This window comes from Manis pentadactyla, chromosome 7, assembly GCF_030020395.1.
Source record: "Manis pentadactyla isolate mManPen7 chromosome 7, mManPen7.hap1, whole genome shotgun sequence".
Lineage (NCBI taxonomy): Eukaryota > Metazoa > Chordata > Mammalia > Pholidota > Manidae > Manis > Manis pentadactyla.
In genome coordinates this window covers 129414208-129434697 of record NC_080025.1, presented here as the reverse complement: position 1 = coordinate 129434697, position 20490 = coordinate 129414208, and the positions used below count along the sequence as shown (strand labels likewise).

The window sequence follows — 20490 nt, the reverse complement described above, 5'->3', positions numbered from 1 at the left end:
TTTGCAAGCCTAAAAGCAGTTTGCAAATGCAAGGTGTGATGATGATCAAACATTAATCTACGCTGAAGGGACACATAGCACCTCAGCAAACAGGATGCGCTCAGCCACGTGCGCGGGACATGTAGGGCCACCGGGCATCACCCTCAGTCCCCCAGCTTCCTCCTTCCCTAGCTGAGGGCACAGGCACAGACCTGCCTTCCTCCTCTTGACGCCAGCCCCTGGCAAGGCCAGGACACAGGCCCCTGGCCAGCACAGAAGGGAGCAAAGACATGTGAAGCCACCCCCGTTCTTGTCCCATGGAAATCCAGCCCCAGCTGCCTCCTCCTGCCTTTCATCATCACCGTGTGTGTGTGTGTGTGTGTGTGTGTCTGTGTGTGTCTGTGTGTCTGTGTGTGTGTGTGTGGGGAGAGAGACTTATTTTAAGGAATTGGCCTCCGTGATTACGGAGTCTGCTATAATGTAACCCCATAGACTGGGTGGCTCACAAACAACAGACGTGTATTTCTCACAGTTCTGGAGGCTGGGAAGTCCAAGGTCAGGTGTTGGCGGATTTGGTGTCTGGTGAGGACCTGCTTCCTAGTTCATTAGTGGCACCTTCTCGCTGTGTCCTTACACTGCAGAAGGGACAGGGGAGCTCTCTGAGCTCTCTTTTATAATCCCATTCATAAGGGCTCTACCTTCTTGTCCTGGTCACCTTCCAAAAGCCCCACCTTCAAATACCATCACATTAGGGTTTAGGATGTCCACATATGAATTTTGGTGGGACACACACACATTTGGTCTATTGCAAGGAGGCTGGCCAGTCCAAAATCTGCAAGGCTGGCATGCAGGCTGGAGAACCAGGGAAGAGCCAGTGCTGCAGTTCAAGTCCAAAGGCTTCCTACTGGCAGAATTCCGTCCTGCTTGGGAGAGGTCGGTCTGTAGTTTTCTTGGGGGTTCATCTCATCCACAATAGTGTTTGACCACATATCTGTGTGCCTTGGCTCAGCCAAGTTGACATATAAAATGAACCATCACAGGAGCTAAAGTGAGGACAGAGGGCCTGCCTTCATTTCAGTCTGTTGGGATCTAGGGAAGGACGTGTATCACAGAGCAGCTGCTCGGGACTGTGCTGGGGCAGCTGGGCCTCTGAAAGCACAGTGCCAGGGGCACCCCACCCTGCTAGACATGAAGCTGTCCACACCAGGTTTATGTCACTTCCCACTCACAGGTATAGGGGAGGGCCACCACCCTTGTATCAGTAAACTCTTCAGTTCATGTATCATAAGACCTCACTTGCCACAAGCTCTATGTGAGGCATGAGGGGACCAATGTGACTAGGATGAGCTCGTCATTTCTTTGCACAGTAGTAGAAGGCAGGGCGCTCCTCTTTCAGAGCCGTGGGACTCTTCTGTCTCCTCCCTTCACTCTCCAGAGGAAATAATTGGTGGTGCTCTGTTCCACTGCACAGGAGAAAATGCAGCTCAGAGTGGCACGGTGCTGGGCCCTGATCACCCAGCAGGAACACCCATTCCCTCCCCATGCAGTCTCAGCTGCAGGCCTTGAACTCTAGAGACTCTTCTGGTTTAATGAAAATGCTCCACCAATAGCCCTCAGAACTCAAGAACTCTGTCACCCCTCTGTCTTGCCATTCAAGGTGCAAGTCCTGCTGAAAGGATATATTTTTTCAAATAAATAATTCCTATATGCAGTAAAAAGATACACTGTCTTCCGAGTGAAATATAAAGAGTTCACAGCAGCTGTCTCCCCAGGTTTGCATTTTCCACTGCACCTGATGGGAACGACAGATAAAGATAATGGAATTTTTTTTTTTCTTTTTTCTTTCCCCTCCCTCTCTCCCTGGAAGATGGAAGTGTAACAAATTGGATTGTGAGTGTGTCTGTCCTTTGTGCTTGGAGCCCGGAGCGGGCACAGGACTGCTGGGCAGGAGCTGTGAGAGGTCAGAGCTAGCAATTTTCTCTTGGTATCATGCATATGAATACCAGGGTCACCTTCCCTCCTTCCCACCACCCACCACCTGCCCTCTTAACTCTGCTTTGACACAGCACACCGAACCAAGCCAGATACACCAGTGGCCCTGTGTTCCATATTCAAGAATGCCCGTTAAGGGAAGGCAGTATATAGCACAGAGAAGACAGGTAGTGACTCTATAGCATCTTACTATGCTGATGGACAGTGACTGCAATGGGGCGGGGGTGGGGACTTGATGATATGGGGGAATGTGGAAACCACAACGTTGCTCATGTGAAACCTTCATATGATTGTATATCAATGATAACTTAAAAAAAGAAAAGAATATCCGTTAAACTCTAGCTCATCTCTCTTAAATCGAGTAGCACAGTCTTCTTTTTCCTTTAGCTCTCCAAACTCCCCAATAGCAACAGCTAGCCAATGCTGGCACTTGGCAGTTTACAAAGATCCAGCACCTTAAATGCAGGCAGCACAGTTCGCAGTTTCTTCTTCTAAGCACCGTGTTTCATAGTTCAATTATTTTATATTTTAGAACTTGCTCTTACAATAAGATTATTTTTTGTAACTAAACCTATTTAGATGGTACCCCCACGTTCTCTCTCCCAGTCAAGCTTCCAACCTCGTTTGCCATGACACTGATCTTGTCCGGGTCCCTCCCAGCTCTCCCCTGAAGGTCTCAGGACCCTCTACCAGGTGTCTCCTTGGGGCATACCTGCTGACGGGTGCATTGCAAAAAATGAGGTGCATTCATGAACACGTGTGTGGGGGTCTGTGCTCCCACACACTCAGAGTGAGGGCCAGAGCTAGTGAAGTTTGTGCTCTCCAGAGAAGGGTGGCCTCTCCATGTATCACTCCCGGTGCAGAGGGGACCCTTTTCCAGCCAGGCCTTTGATGTGCTTGCTGCCAATATCTCCTTCCAGGATTGGCCAGCAGATGAACCCCTCCCTCCTCTATGCCCCACTCCCCCTGCTCCCCTAGCCACCTTCTCACAATGCTGGGGGCACACTGTGGTGTGCCTGCCTCCTCTTCCCCAGAGAATCCCCAAGCACTGGCTGGTCTATCTCTGGAACATCTCTTACCTCTGCATGTCTGCAGGCTGGTACCCTCTGCCTTCACTCAGTCCCTCAGCATTCTGCCTTGGCCAAGGGCAGCTGCCATTAGTGGGCCCCCTGCCTCCTGTCTCTCTAGTGCTCCACTGCCCCGTCTCATCCACCTGGGCCCACAGCTCAACCCCAGATGCCTTAGCATGTGTGCCAGATCTTTCTTAGCTCACTAACTTGAATGTGCCTCCCCCAAGAATGCACACTTGTCGATCCCTGGAGGTGGTACCTTTGGACCAGGACACTCACCCTTCAGCATCTGGCCCTGCAGCCTTCCCCGCCCTGCTCCTGCAGACCCTGCTCACTCTCTCACCTCCGTGTAGCTCCAAGCACCTGCGCCTGTAATTCTTTGTCCTTGTGCACAGCTTCCCACACAGGGAGCCCTTCTGAGGCTAGGACTTCTGTTCTATTCCATTGCCATGTTTACTCTGTATGTCATGCTGGCACAGTGCCTGGCATACCGCAGGCCCCAGGAAATAGTGTCAGAACGAGAGAACGGAAATCTAAGACTTTCTGGATCTGGAATTTTAACATGGTGGTTGTAGCTGATGTCTCTTGTCAGATCGGGTGTCAGTCGAGCGCCTAATCCAGAGTGGGCGTTGTGAGGTGTCCCTCTGTCCCAGGACTCACTGGGGCTGTCACTGAGCTCAGCACCTACCATCATTTGGTGCCTTGAGGTGCTTTCCAGTTTCTCACTTGCCACAAGGGCAGACAGAGCTGTCTGGGAGGTGGGGCATCACCTGGAGGATGCTGGCCATTGGCCCAGCGGTCACACGGCCCCTCAGCTGTTCCAACGGGGTCACCTTGTATATAGTAAGGTGTGGACACAAAAGGGATATTTTTAGTGCTGTTTTTATAGGGAAGACAGAAGCAGGCTATCTGGTGAAGAGAATGCTGAGCTTGGGATTAGGGGACCTGAGTTTATTGATTTTCATTACTGTTATTGAAACTAGACATATGTTGAATATGCAGCAACATGCACAGCACAAAGTTGGGCGCTCCCCGCTCGGGGGCCTCCTGAGGCTGACCCAGCCTGCCGCGCACACTGCCAGGGGCAGCCAGCCCGTGGATCTGCAGGTGGCAGGCCTGCCTCTCCCTCAACAGGCCCACCTGCTCTTGGGTTCTTTACTGCTGGGTCGGACAAGATTTCCTGAAGCCAGCCATGCAGTGACCACTGGATCCTGGAGTAGAGCTCTGTGGTTCATACCTCTGTTGAGAGAAGGTCATCGTAAAATAGCGCAAGAGCACTCCAGGAAGCTGGACCCATGTCTTCTAGTTTGATTTTCTGGAGATGTTCCATGAGGAGTCTGGGGGAAAGACAGGCCATGGCTGGTCTGGATGAGGGATTTCAGGAATGGAAGAAAAGCGGGTACAGGTACAAATGGAAGTGGAGGTGTGTTCAGGCTGACAGGTAAAATTAAGGACCCTGGGCAGAGAAGAATGTGTTTTACGAATGAGTTTCCACGTTAGCCCACTCAAATTAGCCCACACAACAAATTATGCAATGTTTGTATGTATCCACCAACATATAGGTGGAAAATGCTCTTTACTGCTTGGAAAATAGGCACCACCACTCACTCGCTCTCTCTTCCCACTGATTCATGTGGGGTACACAGGGCCAGGGGATTCCCCGCCTTCTTGCTGCCCTCCATCCTCCCTCCTCCCTCTGGGTCAGCTGGGGTCTTCTTGCAGCCCCTGAAAACGTGTGACCAAGCATGGCATCAGCGAGGGGCATGTGTTCCACCTGCCTGGACCACCTGCTGCCCGCTGCGTATCACCACTGCCTGCGGATCTCAGCCAGTGGGGAAAGCCTGTGTCCACCCACCAGTACAACTTGATTTTGTGGGAGGAGAAGTGCTGCAGCCCAGGGGAAACTGCCAGTGGCTCTCCTGGATCCCTAGAGCTCAAAGCAGGGAGCCGAGTGGGGGCAGCTACCCCCCAGCATCACGGTGTAGCACCATCTCAGGGGCCCAGCCCAGCTGTCACTCTGCCTCCCCCACACTGCTGACACCCGGTGGACTCCCAGGTGCGGCAGGCACCGTGCTGCTCTGATCTGTGTCTGGATAACACCTGCAGGGCAGGGGCTCCTCTTAGGTTCCATTGCATCCCGATGACCCAGTCCAGTGCCCACACAGAGGAAGAGCCCAGGTAGTGCCCAGTTATTGGAATGAGCAGTGGCCTGGGGGCAGTGACCTCTAGGTCTGTCTTCCCAACCTGTTTAATTTCTTGTTCGTAAAATTGGAATAAACAACTGGTAATAATTTAAGAGAGGCTTTCACTTCTGGCAGTGGACAGGGTTGTGTTGTGTTTCTGAGGAGTTCAGAGGATCAAACTTGTTCCACGTTGTGAACAGAGTAGCTCCAAATTCACCTCTAACAGCAAGTCACTGCCTCCTGTGGAGCACCAACATACAGGTGGAAAATCCCCCTTACTGCTTGGAAAATAGGCACCATCATTCACTCACTCTCTCTTCCCACTCATTCATTTATTCACATACTCATTATTCCTTTAATAAATAATTACCAAGAACTTACTATGCCCCAGGTGCTGGGCTAGCTGTCTGGTAGGCATCTAGCAGCATCATTTTTTACTCCCAAGGACGATCCATCATTCCCTGACTGTGCTACAGGAAGCATGGCTGTACTTCACCCCACTTTTTTTCACAGTTGGGGACACAAAAGCAGACTGACTTTAATTTGCTTACGTAATTACTGGACATGATTCAGAGCCTGAGCCACTGAGTATGGGTGCACAGGCCGTGCACTGCACAGCTTCAGAGGAGCTGTGGTTCCAGAATTGGTCACCAGTTGTCATTACTCAGTTCTCCAGGCTGTGTGGCTTGTTCAGAATCCACTGAGATGTGCAAAAATTCATCAACGAGCGGTGCCGGGCAGGTGCTGGCCCAGAAGGCTGGTCCTTGGCTGGTACCCTCCCACCTAGTCCTGGCAAGCCCGTGTCACTTCAGCAGAGACTCCCTTCTCCATTGGGCCTGGCCTAGGTCAATCACTAGAATCCTGTCCACTCAGAGCGAGTCTGCATGCAGCAAGCTGGTCTCTGCCTCTGGGCCTTTCTGCCCCCACAACTGTCTCAGTCTCCATCCTCGGCACCACCACCACTCCAGCCTCTGCTCTCCTGTAGCCGTGCATCTCTGCACCCATGAGCAGCCCTATGGCCATGCCACGGTGTCACCCAGAGCATTGGGCTCTTAGAGTCAATAGCAACATATTGCCCACACAGGGGTAGTGAGCAAGCCGACCAGGGCCACATGAGAATCCTGGCCATAGGAACCTTCACTTTATCCACACCCACTGTCCCAGGTCCTAGTCACTGAGATCAATTCCAGCCATGCCATCAACAGCACTAAGTGAAGAGCCGTCTCTGGAGACTCATCAAGGGTCCGTTGCTCCAGGGATCACCACATGCAGCATCCAAGGGTACAAAAGCTCTAAATCAGGCAGCAGGCAAGCCCAGGAGCTGGAGGCAGTGACTTGGATATTTGGGGCATCTCTGGGCTGCCTAAGGGCAGGCAGCTCCCTTTCTGTGCCTGTGTTTAATGCATAGCACTGACCTGCCAAGTGCACAAGGCAGGGGGATTCAGTCCTCTCTGTGCCATACATGCATCCAGTCATGGAGCCACAGCTCAGCCTTGATAGGAAGGGAACCAAGGGAAGGAATCTGAAATGCGTCTCTGTAAGCCTTAGGGAAACTCCGTGGTGGGGTCAGGCAAGGACTGTTGTAGGGCTCATTCCAGCTCCCGACCGCACTTTGCAAATCCCAGCGCTCAGGCATCTTCCCAAGCGTCCTCATCTGTGTGGGGCTGAGTGGGGCATGGCTGCTTGGAAACCAGATTCCTGGCTTCCTGGCTGGAACACATGTTACATTTGGATTTAAAAGGCTGTTTTTCCTCTCTGGTGTGTGCATGTGAGTGTATGTGGGTGGGTGGGTGTGGACGTGCACATGCACTTCAGAGCTGGTGTGTCTGGCATGCACCTGGGTGTCCACGTGCAGACATTTCAGGCCTGGAACGCGCACTTCTCAGTCTCCACGTGATTGGTGCCATGTGCAGTGATGGGGATTTGGCTGATGGGAAACAGTCTCCTTTCTCCCCATTTGGGACCCATCAGTGAGCCTGGGTGATGTAGGTGTCTGGGCCCAGGAGGAGCATGTGGGGATATAAATATATACCTACAGCATCAAGTAATCAGGTGTTGGAAAGATCACCGAGAATACTGCTATCCACACCAGCTCTGGGGATGGGGCTGCTCCTGGAGTGACAGTGAGTGTTGCTGGTCTCTCCATACACTTTTTGCTAGTCTCCCTGGCTTTTGGTATAGGACACACCCCCAGATCAAGAACAGGGTGCACAGTGTCTGAACCTGCAACCTCGGTCTCATGAGCACCAAGACCATACAGTCAAGGCCAGGAGTGTGTGCATTTGCTCAGCGCTGTGTTAAGTGCTTTCACCCGCCTCAATCAGACAGTATTCACTAAGCATCTACTTCCTGCACTCACCACGAACAGGGGGGCCATGGAGGACAAGGGATGTTATCCCACTTGTGTCATAGTTTGCTGGGATGAGGACTAGAACTCAGGGAACTAGAACGCTGCACCCTCCTCGGGGAGCATCTGCTAGCACCTGTGTGTCCACGGATGCACCCCGAGAGGGTGCCCTGTAGCCTCCTGCACAGAGGTCCTCAGGATCTTCCCAAGAGGGGCCCGCAGGCCTCTCTGATATGCATCTGCTCTCCCTGCAGAGTGGCGACAAGGAAGCGGGGCCAGGATGATCCTGCAGGATGAAGACATCACCACCAAGATTGAGAATGACTGGAAGAGATTGAACACCCTGGCCCATTACCAGGTGAGATGATGTGGGCGAGGGGCGGGTGGATTCAGTAACGGCAGGCACTTCCCTGGGAGTCTTAAGTCCTTGGCCGCCCCAAGGCTAGACACCAAGCCCTCCATGTTCCCTTAGAGATTTGGGGGAAATTGATATCCCGCAGGCAGGAAACGTTGACCTCTTTGGAGATAGGATGCCGATGTGCAAGCATCCTGCAGGGTGTGGGCAGAGAAAAGGCTCTTTCTTGGAAGATCCTGGAGTTTAAGGCTTTGTGCCCTCCCAGGAAAGCATCTGGGCAGAGAGTGCTAGTGAGAAACTCTCGCCAGAGTCACTCCCAAGAATAAGGCCCAGCACAGAATGATTCAGTGTTCAGATCTGTCTTGTTCTATCAAAGGAAAGCTGACAGCCTCCACAGCTCCCAGTCCTCCAGTGAGGCCCTGATTGCCCCTGAGAACTGGGCTGATCCTGATCTGTCCTTGTTTCCTGGGGTGGCAGAGTTTCTGTGCTCAGGCCCTTACAAGCCTTTTCCCTATAGGTGCCAGATGGTTCTGTGGTGGCTTTAGTGTCCAAGCAGGTGACAGCCTATAACGCCGTGAACAACTCCACAGTCTCCAGGACCTCGGCGAGTAAATACGGTGAGTTCACTGAGGGAGAAGGGGATGCCCTGACACCTACTGCCATGGTGGCAGCACAGCGGGAAGGCAGCAGACCCCCAGGACAGGAGTGGCCGGGGGAGAGTCAGACAGGCTGACCATGAGAGAGGAGAGCCGAGCTGGAGAGGAGGCTCCTGACTACAGGCAGGAACTCTGATGCAGGAGCAAGACCTCTGTCCCCCAAAACAAGAAGAAAATCTAACCTTCAGGAGTGTCTTACAGTCTGTCTGTAAAATGCTTTCACTTTTATGATACTCATTATCACACATCAAGTTCATAACAATCAGTGAATTAAATAATTATTATTTCCCCCTATTATGCAGATTAGCAAATTATAACTCAGATGCACAGAAGTGGTGTGTAAAGGTCACACTGTTATGCAGCGGTTGAGGGAAGAGACCCAGGTCCCTAGCTTGGGGATGCTGAGGAAAGGGCACTGGTTGCAGGCTGGAAGCCTGCAGAGCCCCACTGTGTGCTTAGGGCCAGCTGCCTGACCACTAGGAGACCTGATTTTCTCACCAGCAGAACAGGGATTGAAAAAACTACCAACTCCACAGGCTCATTCTGAAAAGTAACTAGAAGAAAACAGACTGGTGCCTGCACATAGTAGGACCTTCACCTTTTCCTGCTTACCACTCATTTCACCAAACCTCACATTTGAGCAAATAAGTGGGCAGAACTGGCCCAGGCCAGAGGATGAAGGGGAGCCAGTGACAAGCCGATTAGTCAGCTGATCAACAGCCATTAAGGGAGACAGCTACCTGCTCCCACTTTGTACTTAATTGGCTGCACAGAACACATCCTGAGACACGACTTGAGAACTCTTACAAGTATAAAAAGAAACAAGCTTATATTTTTACAAATTGAATAATTAAGGGCTGGAGAGATGCAAATACATGAAGGAGGGGAATCTGAGTGGGGAGTGTAGCCAGTTTCCCAGAGGTGGTGGGAAAACCATCCCCATCTCAGCAAAGGGACTAAGCCAAGGCAAGGTGGTAGTGCCTGCAAGTTGCCGTAAGGACCAGACGGCGCTGCCTCACTGGAGCTGGGGGTGCGCGGTGGGTCATGAGGGGGAAGCTCAGTGGCCTCACACGCATGGGGTCACTGCATTGGCAGAGAACATGATCCGGTACACGGGCAGCCCCGACAGCCTCCGCTCACGCACACCCATGATCACCCCCGACTTGGAGAGCGGAGTCAAGCTGTGGCACCTGGTGAAGAACCACGAGCATGGGGACCAGAAAGAGGGTGACCGGGGCAGCAAGATGGTGTCTGAGATCTATCTGACTCGACTGCTGGCCACTAAGGTATCGGACCTCAGACTGTACAGGGCTCCCGTGGGGTATGGGAAGGGACTTCACCATTCCCAGAGATGCCAGAGCTGGCAATGCCCGGCATGTGCGCTACTGCCCCTCAACTACCCTCTCGTGAAGGCTCTGCTCATCAGCCCCAGTACTCTTTCCCAGCACAGAACCCAGAATCCTTCTCGACCCAGAGCTGCAAGCGAACCCCAGCCATCTATCAGTGCTGGCAGCCCGAAGTTTGGCTTCCATCCTTCTCAGTGCCCTTTCTCAAACATAGAGACACCGGTCCATCTATTCTGCTGGGCCAACCGAAAGCAGGACGACTCCTTCGCGGGGCCGGCATGCACAATATCCAGTGATGGAAACTGGGCCCCATCAGTGACTCCCCAGGCACTATTTCTAATCCTTGTCCTGGGGACATTTTGTGCCTGTAATTAGGCTTCCAGTCCTGAGACTGGCCTGGGCTCTGCCCTCGGCAGAGCTAAATGAGTAACTTGAGTAGCTGCTGTGAATAAGGCCCAAACAAAACTAGCAGCTGTGTGTGTCTGCTCTGACTGAGGGAGTTGTTCATTAGCATTTGTGAAAAGTGCTAAAATAACACCACCAAAGGGTGTTAAACCAAACCGTGCTGTTGGCAGAGGAAGGCTTACTTAGGTCCAGTCATCAGTGGTACGTCTATTTTCCACATGCAGGGGAAATTTAAAGCTGTTAAGAGAGAGATGAAGGGGTTGGGCCAGGTTTGAAACAGGCATATGCATTTCTACCCCAGCACGCTGGGCAGTACCTGTCCTCCACTCCCCTGGTCTTTGAGAAAGATTTATAAACCCACCCGTAGCTCCCAGGGTGGAGCTGTGTCTGAACCTGTCCTGCCTCCCCAGGGCACGCTACAGAAGTTTGTGGACGATCTCTTTGAGACCATCTTCAGCACGGCGCACCGGGGCTCCGCCCTGCCCCTGGCCATCAAGTACATGTTTGACTTCCTGGACGAGCAGGCCGATAAACACGGCATTCACGACCCACACGTCCGCCACACCTGGAAGAGCAACTGGTGAGAGAAGGGAGAGCAGAGGACGTCAACAGAGGCCAGGCCTGGGCCCAGTGTGGCAGCCTTGGGCCCGAGTGAGGTGGGGGGCTGCTGTCCACCTTCACCTGCAGAGGCCTGGCTTCTTACCGCCTGCCCCTCCCCACCCTCCCCTTCTGGTTTTGCACTCACCTCCTTAATTCCCTCCAGTCAACCAGTTAAACTTCTATTTAACCAACTGAGCAAAAAATAACATGCCAAAAGTTACAGCCAGGTCCCTTTCACATCCAGGTACTCTCTGTGCAACTGGTTTATGGAGGGACAGCATGTGACCACAATGCTCAGGCACGATTCTGAAGCCTACTTAGGAGCTCTCTAGGTGAACAGGGCTATTTCTGAACAGGGCTATTTCTGTTCTATTCAAGAAGCAAAGGTCTTCCCTTCCACAAACTCCTTTTCCAAAACTCCTTTGGGTAAAAGACCTTCCTATAACTACTACTTCTGTCTTTGAGACAATAGGATTCTCTAAGTCCTAATTGACTCTAGGTGTCTCCACTGTGTCCCTCTGTGCTTTAACATATGTCATCCTTTCCCTTCATTTGTGTATAGTTAGTGTTCCCATTCGAGACTCAGGGTCTGACATCAGTATGCAGCAGTTGGTATGGAACCGTGCACGAAGCCGGGACTTGATAAATATTGATGAAGGTTCAGGGCCAACATGGTCTCTACTTGAGAATTCTACCTCAGGCAGAGCTGGCTTATATTTAGTCTTATCAGTTCCAGAATTGCCTCCCCATAGCTTTTTAAACAGTCCCTGTCCCTGCTTCTTCCTCAGAGTGTTCTTCCAAGGTGACACCAGCCTGCTGCCCAGCATCTGCCAACTGCTAAGACTGGCATGGCCCTGAGCCCCGCCAAGAGCCTGATCACCAGTCCAAACCAAAACATGGATTAAGGCAGAAGCCAGTCCGTGGTGCTAAACCTCATTCTCTGCCGCATGCTCTGGCTTCCCATCTCTTTCACCTGCAGGATAGTGCTGTCTCCACTGAGACTGGGAGATCTCAGAAACCAAAGTTTGGACCATAGAACTGAAGAGCAAGGTTTACTCCCACATTAACTCGCGGTGAGAGAAGACCTTCCATTGTGGAGCTCTTGCAACCTTTTTGAAATAAGACTCTTAGACTCTGGATCCCTGCTTTAGTGCAGCAACCCTGGGTGAAGCCTCCATCCTCAGAAAGGCCAGCCTGTAGGGAAGAAATAGCCCTCCTGCTCATTCGCGCATCTTTTAGCATGACTGCAGAGCTGTTCTGAGGGGCATGTCCTGGGCGCCCCAACCTGCTTCTCTCTGCCAGTGAGTCTTCCTCATATCTCCCTATTTGCATGTCAGCAGCCTTCAGAATATGAGAAATGCCCCGCCCAGACCTTTGTATTTCTAAAACATGCCTACACACCCTTGTAGCCCATTACAAGTACATCACCTGAAATGGTAGCTTAACCATTTGTTTTCAGCCCATACCCCCAGCTGGGGTAAGGCCACCTCCCAGGATGCCATGAAGTCCTTGGACAGGGGGCAAACCCTCCCTGTGCCCCAGCTCTTCCAAGTATTCGGGTGCTATGGCACAGAACTCCAGTCCCAGTGAAGGGAAGCTGGGCAGCAGATGGCGGTACCAGGCTCAGGTTCTTTCTCCAAAGGACACACTCCCCCTGACCCTGATAACAGTTACCCAGGCAAGAAGCAGTCAGTCCAGAAATTATGGGATCTGCATATTAACTCAGAGTTAATTGTCCCTGATTGAAAAGAGATTGTTTCTTTATTCCTGGCCAAAGTTGTAATTCACCTTCTCCCTACCCCCCTACCCCCGCATTCCCCTACCTTTTCTTTTTTAAATAAACCTCCCGCTTATTTAGCCTGAGTGGCTGCAATCAACCAGAGATCAGTGCCACCACTGATGTTAATAATATGCTAATATTTCATTAGGCAGGAGTCGTGGTGTGGTGCTGTGCCTTCCTTGTTTAATTTGCCTGTCAGCACAACTGGCTTCAGGAGGGGCAGTGTTAAGGAGAAACAGCCCAGTGGCAGATACTGGCTCCCAGAGTCCCTCTTCTGGGTGGGACTTCTGGAAACAGGAAGATGTGCACAGGAAACTGCATATGCTGGGCAGCCAGGAGGTCTTCAACCAGGGCTCTGTGCCTGGCTGTCATGGTTTCTCCTGGGCAGCTGCAGCAACCTGGACCTTCACCCATGCATCACAACTCTCCCTGCTGTTCCCGTTATTTTCGATTCTGGATTTCCCAGGATCAAACAAGTGCCTCTTAACATTGTCGGATCTCAGTGCTTTCTGCCCAGGACCTGCACTGCCCATTTTGTAGGAACTTACTAAATGCTTGTTGATTGATTGGCAGCCTTGAATATGAGGGCTTACTGTATTTTAGCATTTGTTGTATATGTGTACTAGCTGCTGGGAGATACAACCAATAGAGAAAGACTGTACTTGCTGTATTAAAATAACACAATTCAAAGAGTTTAAGTTCTAAAGAGGCAAGCCAAACACATACAAATATTATACTGATTACCAACAGTGAGAGCACCAGCCAAAACAAATAGTGAAGCATCAGGGCAAATAGCAGGAGGCAGGAGTGGTGGCAGAGGGAGGGAAATCGGCCATCCCTTGCTTGGCGACACCCTGCTTCCTACCCTGCATCCCAGCAAGCTGCACGGAAGCCACAGAACCAAGAACACAGCCAAAAGGGGCCGGCGGGCAGGTTTCTCCAGATGCCCCAGGACACTTTCTAGCACCAGACGGGGTGACCCTCAGTTACCAGACCACACTGTGCATTTTTTCCTTTCTTTGTTCAGCTGATTCCTCTTCAGCAGCACTTTTCTTCATACCTCCCTCCAGGCCTCATCTAGCTAAGGAACACCTGTGCATCCTTAACATTCAGACCCTCAAGTGCCCTCCCCTCTTTGGAGACTTATCAGACCCTTGCCTCTGGGTAGACTCAGTTGCACCTCCCTGTGTCCCACACTGGACCCTGCCCACCCTTGGCTTCTAGCACCAGTAATTCTTCGAGCACATACTCGATTGCATGTCTGCTTCCCCACAAACCCTCCAGAATGCAGGCTTCTGGAGGGGGGAGACTGTCTTATTCACACTGCATCCACAATTGCTAGCGCAGTTCCTGGCATGCAGTAGGTGCTACCTGGAAGACAGAGGGAGGGCAAGAAGCGAACACAATAGGGCAGATGAGGGGCCGCCTATGTGGGCTTTTAAGCATGCCAGCTTGCAGCTGAGAGACCAGCTCGCTATGTTGAAGGGCTCAGCACCTCCACCATGTAGGAATAAGCTGATACTACCTGGCAGAGAGGAAAAGCGTGACTTCTTCCGAGTCACCCCATGGATGGCAGAGAGTAAGACCCAAAGCTAGAGGCCAGCCTGTCCCTTAGCGTGCCAGCTGGAGATGCTGTGTATCCAGCATAGGGGGCCAACCGTGGAAGAAAGAGTCAGAAACTCCACTTTGCGGCACCCATCACGGCTGCCTTTGCCCCCGAAGCCTTGTGCTCTCCGGGAAGACTGTGGGCCTGGCTGGGCATCGGGTCCCCTCCAGTGCCCATCGACATTGTGTCTATGGACGGATCAGTCAACCTTGCTGATCCTCAGTTTCCCAGAAGGTAAGTTGGTGACATGGACTTCTCTTAAGAACTGCTGATTCCCAGCCTTTTTTCTTTCTCCAGGGCTAGCTACAGCCTCCCACCCCATCTCCCCTGACCATCTGCCGCTTCCCTCCACACAGCCTGCCACTGCGGTTTTGGGTGAACATGATCAAGAACCCCCAGTTTGTGTTTGACATCCACAAGAACAGCATCACGGACGCCTGCCTCTCCGTGGTGGCCCAGACCTTCATGGACTCCTGCTCCACTTCGGAGCACCGGCTGGGCAAGGACTCACCCTCCAACAAGCTGCTTTACGCCAAGGACATCCCCAGCTACAAGAACTGGGTAGAGAGGTGAGTGTTGGGCCAGGGGGCCAGGGTAGGCTCCAGCAGCAGGCACCTTCCCTTGGCCCGGGTCCCCCCCCACCCTCCAAATGGGCTGGTGCTTACAGACGGGTTATTCGCAAAGCCTGACCCTGCAGTCGTGACCCCCACAGTAGTACCGTCAGCTGAAATAAGACCTGGGAGACTTGGCTGGAAGCTGCCTCTGTGCCCTTGCCCTGCACGGAAGGCCCTGATCTCAGTGGCTGAAATGCCTTCTAGGCCCAGGAAGGAAATAAAGTTCCCTGCTCTAATCCTCACCAAAAAAAAAACTTCAAGGGACCAAATGACATCTTGCCACAGAAAGCATGGAGGCCTCTACCCATCGGCCCCTGTTCACCTGGCAGCTCTCCCAGTGTCCTGAGGGGGTGTCACTGTCACTCTGAACAGTTTCTCACTGTGCCAGTCCCTTGACTCTCGTGGGAGATGCTCCTGCTGCCCCGGGCCTTGCAGCACTTCCCCAGCCACGGTGGCCCTGTCTAATCTCAGTCATGCGGGGCACATGTGACTGCAGGGCCACCTGTAAGCTGTGGGGCTGGGTTTGTCTTAGTGCAAAGCTGACTCCTGGTAAAAACTTAATGGTTTGTCTGGGCCACTTCAGCTCCATATGCCATATACCTGAGCTAAGCAGCCAGATGAAGCTTTATTTATTTATTCATGATAGTAGCCTGGAAATATAAATAGTATTTATAACCTCATTTTGTGCCTATAAAGGTGAAGAAATATATATACAGAATGGCCAGGTCGACTTAATGGCCAAGATGAAAGGAGATCCCAAACTCAGCTGACTCCCAAATCACTTTTCTACTATTTATGATTCTTTTTGACAGGGCCTCTGCCAATGCTTATGGTGCCTCTGTGTAAATTAAGGAGGGTGCCTTTGCTGGCCAGAGGACATGGCCCCATGCCAGAGTGCATGGTTTATTGAGTGATGATGTAATTGTCAGCCCAAGCCCACACTCTTGTCCAAGTACCTTTGTGCAGTGAACAACCTGCACAACTCTACATGGCGGTCCTGGCTTTAGAGTCCTTTTCTCTTTTCTCCATGTAGCTTAAAGATAGGAATCCTGGATGGAAGCTCAGATCTGGTGCCTTTTTGAAGCATAAAAGACCAGAAATTATCCTTGACTTGGTGACTGCAGACAAAATGAATAGTATCATTCTTCCCATGGCAGAGAGACAGTCTCCATTTCTGTACTTGAAATTGCCTTCCCTTGTACAGAGGGAATAACTAAGACGAGGTGGAGTCCTGGCCACCTCAGCAACAGTTTTGCTAAGAGGGTTGAATTTTACGTTCCCTCTCCCTTCTGCTCTCTGCTCTCCTCCCCACCCCTCCCTGCTGATGCCTGCGGTGGGCACGCAGTGTTGACCATCAGAAAGAGAGCTGACCTTTGTCCTTGTATCTGATAATATTGAGTCACTTAGAGAGGCTCTCGCCTCCCTCTGTGTAGATGGTGGCTCATTGTTCTGACAACAGAGTGGCCAGGAGCAAGCCCTCCTGTGTGGGCACTGGTTCCTCAGCAAAGAGAGGAAAGAGGCAGCAGCCGGGCTAATGGTTACCCCTGCACTGATGAAAGGCCACTGTGATGGAACCTCAGGCAGGGTGGCAGGAAGCAGGGACATGAAGGGCTGGGAACATTAAGGAGGCCTCTGCATAGAGGACAAAAATATGGCCAGTCAGTCAGAGGTGAGACTAATGCGTGCACTGGGCTAATGGCCTTCCTTCCTCTTGCTGCTAAACGAGATCTGTGCCACCGAGCTGCTACAGGTCATGAGTAACCCCAGTCCATTTGGTTATTTTCAGGAGTGGCTTGATGGTTTCCATTTCTTATCCCGCCCGTTTCTTAGCAACCAGTGGTACTCTCAGCAAAGTCATCTCTCACTTGCTGGAGGTCCCACCCAAATCTTTTCTCCTCTCATCCTGGGTTGAGGGTACAAAGATGGAGGGACTGGAAATGGCAGGCGGGGCTGGGCATCACGGCTAGAGTGCTTCTTCACGCGGTGCTGAATGGATCGATTCCACTCTCCCTCCCCGAGGAGTCTGACCACCCAGCTTCTCTAGCTTCTGGAAAGTGACGTCCAGGAACACAGAACCCACTCAGGATCCATAGCCAGCCTGATCTCCCACTTTCAAGGGCACTGGTGGCCTCCTGTTCTGAAGAACGATGGTGGGACACTCTCTTCTTGTGACCAGGCTTGCCCACTTCTCTTCCGATCGCACTGCCCAGCTGCTGGGAGCACACAGACAGCCTGCACAGGGCTCACTGTGGTGGGATGTGCCCTGCACATATTTGGGGAGGGCCTTCTGTCCCATCACAGCTAAGCAACAGGGTCTTTCCCTGGCCGGCCCTCTCTACATGAGGGCAGGAAGTATATGGATTCAGGAGGCCTCACTAATCTGTTGGTTGAACCACCTAGATCATTCTATGGCACCTGTGCTGGCTGTTATCTCCTAGAAGTTCTTGATCCATGCACCCCCCTCACATCTTCCCACCCTTCCTTCCATCCGTTTCCTGCCTCCAGTACCTTGGAACGCTAGTGGTCGGTGGCCCCACTATAGACTCCCAGTCTTCACAGCCTCCATCCAAGTATCAGGGCATCTGCTTAAATGGCCATACCTTGAGAAAGGGAGAAGAATCTCTTGGTTCCCCAGTAGCAGTCAACTGCTACACCCATCTTACACAGCAGAACTCAGTACTGTTGTCACCGTGAACTGGTGTGTCATGATCCATTGTGATTTCTGTTTCATTACCAACTGCAGTAAAACTTCGTTAGGTGGCGATTTCCTTTCATTTTAAGTTGGAAGAGCTTCAGGCTTGTCCCCTTGGCAGCATTAGCCTCACCCACTTGCCGTCGTCGGCTTTCCACACTGACTAGAATGGAAATACAGTTGGCCTCCTGGGAACTGGATGAGGAGTGTGCCGCTCATTTGAATGTCATCTATCACATGTGTCACAGCATGAAAAAGGTTAAGAATTTTAAGTATTCAGAAATGCTTCCTAAGGAAGCCATCCATTCAAAATATAAAACTGTGACAGTTCACCCTGGGGAGCAATATTGGAGGTGAAGTATAGGCATGTCATTAACTTACTCATTAATCCATGGGTCAAACATTTCTGGGACCCATGATGGTTATGTTGGGCACTCAGGGTAGATGAGACTTGATCCTTCCCTCGTGGCTCTCCTGGGCGAGGACCACCCCAGACAGGCGCTCAGCAAGCCCCACGGGCTGTAGCAGTGGGGAGCTCAAGGAGCGAGGGCCTGGTCCTGCCGGGTCTGGAGAGGCCAGTGAGTGATTCCCAGAGGAAAAGACTTTCATGCAGGGCCTTGAAGGGTGCATGTCAGTACATCAGAGCATCAGGCTCTCAATATTTTCATATCTACATCTTCATCCTTGAGGAGTTTGAAAGGATGACAATACTTGGTTCTCCTTTAAGAGTTGTGTGCATTGGAGACCACCTTCCAGAGCACCGGGGCCATCCTACAGGCAGGATGGGACACCTGCCATCACACACTAGGCCCGTCCCAGGGAGCCCACAGAAGTAAAACGCTGCAGGCCAGTGAGCATCTGAGGATCCTGCTCTCTGGGGCCCTGCCCTTTGCAGCAGCTCTCTGAGGACTGATGGTAGGACCACAGGGCACTGCCATCCTGCCTGATAGGAACAAACGAGGCAGAGAAAGCTGGGTAAGTCCAGTCGTGGGACGCAGACCTCCTCAGCAGGCCAGGCGTTGGCCAGCCTGCCAGCTTATGGAGGTCCCTGGGGGACTTTGAGAGCAGCAGCCCTTTCTGAAGGGGCTCAAGTCCAAGTACAGGAGCCCAGGCTGACCTTTCCCCTCCTCACCGCACAGTCAACTGATAAGAACACTTGTTGGAAGTTCATTAATGGGCTGTAATTGCATCTGCACGGTCAATAAGGCTTTCAGGGGCAGAGCCCACACAGGGGCCAGTATAGAGGTTGCTGAGAAGGAAGCAGCTGCACACGAGGTTTAGAGAGTGCCAGGGCAGGGTTCTTGGGCTCCCGGGGTGCTGGCAAGAGGGTGGGGTTGGGCAGAGCCCCGAAGGAGGAGTGAGGTCAAGGCAGGGTCAACAAAGCCCAGCAGGGAGCCTGGGCCCACTGAGCACCAGGCAGGGCGGGGGGTGAGAATGAGGCAGAACGTCAGCTGGACCCCAAGCCCCACACTCACCCAGGGCTCCAAGCTATCCATGCCGCTCAGCTCGGCAGCTTAGAACTTGCTGGAGGTGAAGACACGTGGTCAGTCCATTTGTGGGCTAGTGTGTGGCCGCAGACATGCACTGGACTGCACCCTCTGCATGGAGGCAGCAGGAGAGAAGCAGCTGCTCAGCGTGGCCCTGACCTCACTGTTAGACTAGTGCCAAGCCCATCCAGGTGGGCACCACCCATTCCTTCAGAGAAGGTTAGTTAGAGCCCCCGCTGCCTTCTCCCCACTCCACCCTCACCCTCTGCCCCACACTCCTTCCCTCTTTTTCTCACATCACAGAAACACTTTGTAAATATTCTCCTTGGACAAGTGGACTGGGTTGTAGTGCTGCTAGGAAAGCCATTGTGATGGGACAATGTGCTGGGCGTCTGCTCTTTCCCCTGGAGACAGCGGTCCTGACCCCTGGCTCTCGTGGACCTCAAGGTTTCATGGGCAGGCAACAGAAACTGCAGGATCTTTGCTTCTGATGACAGTCATGTCCTCAGTGGGAACCTGGGTTTTTCATCCTGGTTAGTCTCTCCGTCTGTGGGTGACAGAGTGTCACTGTCACAGGAAGCTCTGGACCCAGCCATGTTAGCAGAGCCGTGTGGCCACTGGCCATGAACTGGAAGGAAGCAAGGGAGGCCATTTGTTCGTGTTTTTCACCAGTATGACCTGAGAACTTGACCCTTTACCTGCCAAACACATTTGGCTTAGTAGGCACGGAATCTGTGCGGGGACGATGGCACAGATGGTTTTTGATGCCTAAAAAGGCTTGGCTCACAAACCTTGGGAATGGCCAGGCTGGGAGCCACCACTGAAACCCCTGGGGCTGTGCTATAAAATGGAACATTGGCATGTACTGCCTTTCATAAATAGTGGTAATGAGTCAAATCTGCTGGAAATTTTATCCCTGGAATGTCATTGAACTACCTAGAACCCTGAGGAACCAAGGATGTTCGGCGTGGGTCGCAAGCCTGGGAGAGCATGGGCTTTGCTGGGATGGAGCAAAGGAACCAAAGTGAAGTGGAACAAGGAACCGAGGGCCTGAGGGCTCTAAGGATGAGGAGGCTGAGGGCCCAGAGGTGCCCATGTGGAGAGAAGGACAGAAGTCCAGATGAGACTGGGGGCAGACAGCCTCATCTGAGCCCCAGCTCCTCTGAGAAGGGCCATTTCATTAAATTCTTGGCCTTGTGCCTGTCAGGACAAGCTAGAGGTGGGCCCAGACCCCCTGACAAAATGCAATCAGTTCAACAAAGCAGATGGCAGGTGTGTCTGTGTATGGCCCCGGGCTCCTCCTCGGGACAGGGAAGTTTCCCTCCTACCAGCCCCTTCCCTTGCCAGAGGGCACAGATTCCATCGCCCCCTCTCTGCC

The 20490-nt window shown here is 52.3% G+C and overlaps 1 protein-coding gene and 1 long non-coding RNA gene across 2 annotated transcripts in view; one reads left to right on the top strand and one right to left on the bottom strand.

Moving 5' to 3' along the window:
• The window catches only part of PLXNA4 (plexin A4), a 441960-nt gene that overhangs the window by 416211 nt on the left and 5259 nt on the right, over positions 1–20490 (top strand). The window contains exons 26-30 of the mRNA XM_057504773.1: positions 7826–7929; positions 8444–8543; positions 9678–9868; positions 10744–10913; positions 14676–14888. Coding sequence (XP_057360756.1) covers positions 7826–7929; positions 8444–8543; positions 9678–9868; positions 10744–10913; positions 14676–14888 — 778 coding nt within the window. The remainder of the gene's footprint in view (positions 1–7825; positions 7930–8443; positions 8544–9677; positions 9869–10743; positions 10914–14675; positions 14889–20490) is intronic.
• LOC130684313 (uncharacterized) overlaps positions 3951–20490 on the bottom strand; it is a 163691-nt gene continuing 147151 nt past the window's right edge. The window contains exon 3 of the long non-coding RNA XR_008998558.1: positions 3951–4378. This is a non-coding gene — a long non-coding RNA (uncharacterized LOC130684313). The remainder of the gene's footprint in view (positions 4379–20490) is intronic.